Source organism: Microtus ochrogaster, linkage group LG1 (genome assembly GCF_000317375.1).
Source record: "Microtus ochrogaster isolate Prairie Vole_2 linkage group LG1, MicOch1.0, whole genome shotgun sequence".
NCBI lineage: Eukaryota > Metazoa > Chordata > Mammalia > Rodentia > Cricetidae > Microtus > Microtus ochrogaster.
Genome location: NC_022027.1, coordinates 3,398,569 through 3,404,345, shown reverse-complemented (window position 1 = coordinate 3,404,345; position 5,777 = coordinate 3,398,569). Strand labels below are relative to the sequence as shown.

The following is a 5,777-nucleotide window of genomic DNA, read 5'->3' as shown; positions in this document are numbered from 1 at the left end:
CTGGAACTAGCTCTTGTAGACCAGGCTGGTCTCGAACTCACAGAGATCCGCCTGCCTCTGCCTCCCAAGTGCTGGGATTAAAGGCGTGTGCCACCACCACCCGGCTTTAAGACAGGGTCTTAAATTCAGACTAGCCTTGAACTTGCTGCCTTCAACTCCCAAGTGTGGGAATGGCACGTGTGTAACGGGCATGTTCTCTTGAGCCCATGCACACTGGACAGGAGTAGATCTGACAACCCCTAACTGCCCCGGCTAAATTCTGTGTCTTCTGGAAATTGGATCCCACCCAACCCCGTGCTAAACACTCACAGAGTCAGAAGATGGGGGCAGCCTGTGTAGTCCCAGATGCATAGCTCACTGCACACTGGAGCGTTACTCAGCCAGCAAAAGGAGCAAAGCTTTGACATACAATATGCAGGAGCCCTGAGGACATCATACTCAGGCATAAAAGGCCACACCATGTGGGGGACCCCATGGATAGGGAACATTCCAGAACAAGTAGATTTGTTAGGGCTGGAAATGTTCTGGGATTGTTCTTACAGTTGAATAATCTTTGTTATCAGTAAAGTCAGGAATGGTGACAGGCTGGCTGTGGCACAGTGGTGAGCATGCACTAGTGCACTAGTGTGTGCGCAGCTCTGAATCCAACCAATCTCAGCCCCGCAGCTGCAGGGAGCCTCTGCAGGCACAGGGAGCCGCTGGTAGGACTGCCTGGCACTCAGGCAGTTGCTACATTTCACTGTGTTGTCTGCTGGGAACCTCGTACATGTGACTGTCCTGCCCAGACAATGCCCCAGGTATACTCAGGATCCTAGAGCCCTCGGAATCCTCTGCCAGGCGAGATTCGCCAGTGTGAGGAAATCGCAGCAACAGCTGGCCAGCGGCTTGGCATGTCACCAGTCTGCAAATCCCAGCATGAGGCATCCTAACCCATACTGCCTGGAATCCCAAAACTGGGTTAGCTAGCACTGAGCCCACATAATGTCCCAAGCTTCAGATCCAACCTTGTGGACCCTAGCCAGGCTCAGGACTTTGATTGGCAGCTGCTTAAGGGGTGGGAGGGAGCACGGGGTAGTGTAAGGCAAAGGCTTCCTGATCCTGACTGCACTCATTTTTTTTTTTTTTTTTTTTTTAGTTTTTTCGAGACAGGGTTTCTCTGTGGTTTTGGAGCCTGTCCTGGAACTCCCTTTGTAGACCAGGCTGGTCTCGAATTCACAGAGATCCGCCTGCCTCTGCCTCCCGAGTGCTGGGATTACAGGCGTGCGCCACCACCGCCCGGCCATGACTACACTAATTTTAAAATGATAAATGTTCCACAATCATATTTGATGGTGACCCCACCTGTCTGAGCATGCTAAAAGCCCACTGCCTCTTAATGAGCGAATCTGGCATACAGGTCAAAACATATCAACAAACCAGGCAGGGTGGCACATGCCTCTCATTTGAGGCTGAGGAAGGAGGGTCCCCAAGTTCCAGGCCAGTCTGAGCTACACAGCAAGATCCTGTCTCAAAAATACAAAAGAGGGGCTGGAGAGATGGCTCAGTGGTTAAGAACATTGCCTGCCCTTCCAAAGGTCCTGAGTTCAATTCCCAGCAACCACATGGTGGCTCACAACCATCTGTAATGAGGTCTGGTGCCCTCTTCTGGCCTGCAGACATACACATAAACAGAGTATTGTATAATAAATAATGTTCCTCTCTGAGCACGGCTCTGCAGATCCCAACACAGAAGTCTATTGAGAGCTTACCGAGGGAAAATGTACTGAATCCACCGACTGGGCAGCTTGAGCTTGCCCTCAGCAGGCAGTGTGGACCTGCAGTAACACCAGGACAGGGCTCCAGGCCTAAGAGTTCACATGGTGTCCGGCTATGTGTGAGGAACCGGGCAGAATCGTGACAGTGATGATGTTATGCACAAATGAGTTGGATGACATTTGTAGCTATCCTGGGGCAAAGGAGGATAACTACAGCCTGGGGACAAGGTGGCTTTGGACCACCTCCCAAAAGAGGGCCACAGGCCCCAACAAGCACCAGTTATGTTTCTCACCACTCAGTGCTTTAGACAGAGGTGGTGACAGCTCAGCTCTGTAGCGGCAAGGCCGGCTGCAGGCTGAGGAGAATTTTGAGTGCTCCAGGAAGAAGGTAGCAGACTTGAGATCCTGGCTTAAAGGACTCCAGAAGACAGAACCCCCGGGGTTAACAAGATTTAGGAAGCTCCAACAAGGCTGGGCAAGTCAGGGAGAAGGGGGCGGGGCCGCATGCACATGTGACCTGGAGACACCATTTGCAGCCCCCCTCAGACCTTTGTGAACCAAGGGCCTTCTTCATTTCAACCCAAAGGGAACCTGAGTTGGTTCTGGCTTCAACCTTATCTATTACCTAAACCCGTGACTGTACAAGAGCAAGGGGCCAGCTGAGTCTCCGCACAAAGCACCCATGCAATCCTGACTGAAATGGGGGAAGAGGTCAGTTGCATGCCCGAGGCTCAGGGTTCTATGCCCACTACCGCAAAAAAAAAAAAATAAATAAATAAATAAATAAATAAAAATAAAAAAAGCCGTGGGAAGAAAACAGCAGGTGCAGGCTGCCCGGCTGCAATTGGGACAACTGGCATTGCCCTCCCTGAGTGTTGCAAGGCAGCCTGGTTTCCGTAGACTACTACCTAGACACTGCATCAAAAAAAAAAAAAAAAAGTCTTGGACACAAAAGCAACAAAGGCTAAATGTTCACAGTACTCAGAAGTCACTATGGCAGATGTCACTTCTGGGGGAACGAGTAAGAGACGGCTTTAGAAGAACCACAAAAATGGCATTTAGAAAGAAAAAGGCAAAAATACATAGCTGAGGGGAATCAGGCCACCTGGAGCAGTTCGCCCTGCTCCCCGGAACTCCGCTATGGTCCCCGCGAATTCCCCTCAAGGGTCAAAGGGTCAGCCCAGCCCCCTCCCACCCCTGCTTCCCAGCGGCGTCTGGCTCGGGCCGGGCGCCCCTAGCCCGGCGAGCACGGTCCCGGACTCCGCAGAGGACAAAAGCTCGCGCCACAGGAGGGCGCGAAGCCGCGAGGCTGCAGTCGCGGGCGACGCGCACGCGTACTGGGTCAGCGAAAGCCCCGCGTGGCGCACACGCGCTGAGTGCTAGCGGCACGGAGAGGCCCTCACGAGCAGGAGGGCAGGCGCTGGGCTGGGCGCACGCGCACTGAGCGGCGAGCCCAGGCTGGCGCGTGCGCACTGGCCACATCTAGCACGTAGGACGCACTCTCGCACGCACGTCGCCCGGCCCAGACCGCGGCCCGCAGTAGGGGCGCCCAGGCCGCCGCAGAGGCCGCTGGGAGGCGCCCGTTGGGGCCCTGCGCGGCCGGCGCGCTCATTCACCTATAGTAAAAGATATCCCTGTGGCCGGCCGACAGCCCCGACCTCCTGGGCACTTCTTCCCTTTCCCAGCCCTGCGGGAGCGCCGGGCACTCCCACCTCTTCCGCTCCATCGCGCCCCGGCTCTCCGCCCGCCTCCGGGCCCGCCGTCGCCGATGCCGCCGCCGCTGCAAGTCGCGACCCCCAGGCTCGTCGCCGCCTCGGTTCCCTCCACCGGCACCGCCGCGGCTGTTCCGACCCGCGGGCCTCCGCCCTCCGCCCCCAGCCGGGCGCGCGCCGGCTTTGCCACCCGCTCGGCCCCCTCCCCGCGCTTCCCAGCCCCCGCTAGGGGGGCCGCTCCGCCCACCCGCCCGCGCTTAGGGCGCGTCTGCGCAGCCGCAGCCTCGGCCACGCCCCCACGCGCTCTCAAGGCCCGCCCCGCGGCGGTAAGGCCAATGGGATCGGCTCGGGCGCCTTCGCGCCGAGCCGCCCTTGGGCCCCGCCCAGCCGCATTGTCAGGACACGCCCCGTGGCGGCTAGACCAATCGGCGGGGGCAGGCAATCAGCGTGACGAAGGTGGGACCGCGCCCGCGCTTGCGCTCTGAACGCCTTAGGCTTCCTGCACCTGGTCCCTACCATGCTGCAACCGTTTCCGCCAGGCGGGCTGTCTTGGGGTCGCGCTCGCATGCACCTGCGCAGTGTGCTTTTGGCGGGACTCCCATCTGTCTCCTGGCCATTGTGGCTGTGATCTGGTGCAACTCCTATCCAGTCCTGCTTACCTTGCGGCTCCTGACCCAGCCTCTACACTGTTGACAGGCGAGCACCACCACACCCGGCTCCAAAAACTGTTTTTTAAGTTTATTCTTGCCGGGCTGTGCTAGCGAACACCTTTTAATCCCAGCCCTCGGGAAACAGGGTCAGGCCGATCTGTGCGAGTCTGAGGCTAGCCTGGCCTACATAGTGAGTTCCAGGACAGATAGACCCTGTCTCAAAAAATAATTGTACTTTGCCTGTCCAGAAACATCTGATTTTCCCAGGCGAGTCTCTCAGTCTGTAGCTCACCGTTGCCTAAACTGGCTGGCCAGGGAGGTTCCCTGCTCGGCTTTCTGTGGGTGCTGACAATGTTCTCATGTTTGCGTGGCAAGCAGGTTACTGCCTCCTGCATTTTTTTTTAAACTAATAATAAGTAGCCCAGGGCATTTCCAACTGTACAGACCTTGGGATGGCAGGTGTGTGCCACCACACTCAGAGCCTCGTCCTGTCCCCAGCCTGGTTTGGGACAGGCTCTCACTCCCCCCATCATACCTCAGCCTTCCAAGCATGGAAGACACAGCTTGAACACCCCTGAAGTCAAAGGTCACTCAAGCTGGCTTTAACTCCATTCCCCCTGCTTGAGCATCCTGCACAGCTGGGATGGCAGGCCTGCGTCACCAGGCCTAGGTGGGTTGTTTTTATTAAAGATTTATGTGTATGGATATTCTGCCTACATGTTCGTCTGTGCATCATGTGTGTCTGGTGCTCAGAGGCCAGGGGGGCAGGGGGCTCCTGAGCCTGGAGCACCGTGAAGTGCTGAGAATAGGAGTTGGGTGTCCCACAAGAACGAGTGCTCTTTACCACCCACCTTTTTTGAGACCAGGTCTCAAGTAGCACAGGCTGGCCTCTCCATGTATCAGACAGGTAGGTGCACTGTACTCAGGACTCTGAGACAAAGTCAGCACACAGCCCACACTATCCGGAACCCACAGGAAATAAAATACTTAGGTGAAAATGTGTATCATCATGCCAGGACCGGAGTGTCCTCGGTTCAGCTCTGTGTTACCATACAGGAAGCTCTGGGGGCCATTCCCCCCCCCCCACAAACGCAGGCATGGCGGTCATACCTGTCATCCCCGCACTTGTAAAATGGAGACAGTCAGGTAAGTTTAAGGTCAGCCTTGGGTACATATTGAGTTTGGGGCCAGCCTAGGCTACTTAAGACCCTGTTTCAAAAGCAAACTAAACCTGAAGGAAGAAGCCCTGCTATGCTGGGTATGATGGCCACAGGGGCCCTGAACACTAATTTAAAAGCCATTAAAATGGAGAGTGACTTGTTGGGCAGCCCCGGAGAACAAACTGTGCTTTTCCATCTAGAAGCTCCTTAAGTGTGGTAGGATTTCTGTTTGCCAGTGAAGACTCTCCCAGCTCTCTAAACGTTGGGTGCTGAAAGGACCCTTGAGGACGAGGGGGAACCAGGCAGAGGGCACGAGAAGACCGAGCGTCGGAGGTGTGAGAACAAGGTTTAATGTACACCCATCAAGGCAGCCCAAGTGTCCATCTGTGCAGAGGCTCCCCGGGAGCTGCGGGACTTGGCCATGTCCAGCTTCCTCAGCATCCTTCACGAGGTTGAACTGTTCCTGAGACAGCAGGTGTGAGCCTGGGGAAGGGGACGACA

General features: G+C 56.1%; 2 protein-coding genes across 3 annotated transcripts in view; both read right to left on the bottom strand.

Annotated features, from left to right (window-relative positions):
* Mbd3 (methyl-CpG binding domain protein 3) overlaps positions 1–3,681 on the bottom strand; it is a 7,360-nt gene extending 3,679 nt beyond the window's left edge. Inside the window, exon 1 of one of the 2 annotated variants that reach the window (XM_005359053.3) lies at positions 3,371–3,681. In XM_005359053.3, coding sequence (XP_005359110.1) covers positions 3,371–3,480 — 110 coding nt within the window. In that variant the 5' untranslated portion in view covers positions 3,481–3,681. The remainder of the gene's footprint in view (positions 1–3,370) is intronic. The other variant, XM_005359054.3, reaches the window with a different exon arrangement.
* A 1,922-nt stretch (positions 3,682–5,603) lies between these two features.
* LOC101996052 (cytochrome b-c1 complex subunit 10) overlaps positions 5,604–5,777 on the bottom strand; it is a 5,681-nt gene continuing 5,507 nt past the window's right edge. The window contains exon 3 of the mRNA XM_005359052.2: positions 5,604–5,759. The gene's annotated coding sequence lies outside the window, so the exon portion shown is untranslated. The remainder of the gene's footprint in view (positions 5,760–5,777) is intronic.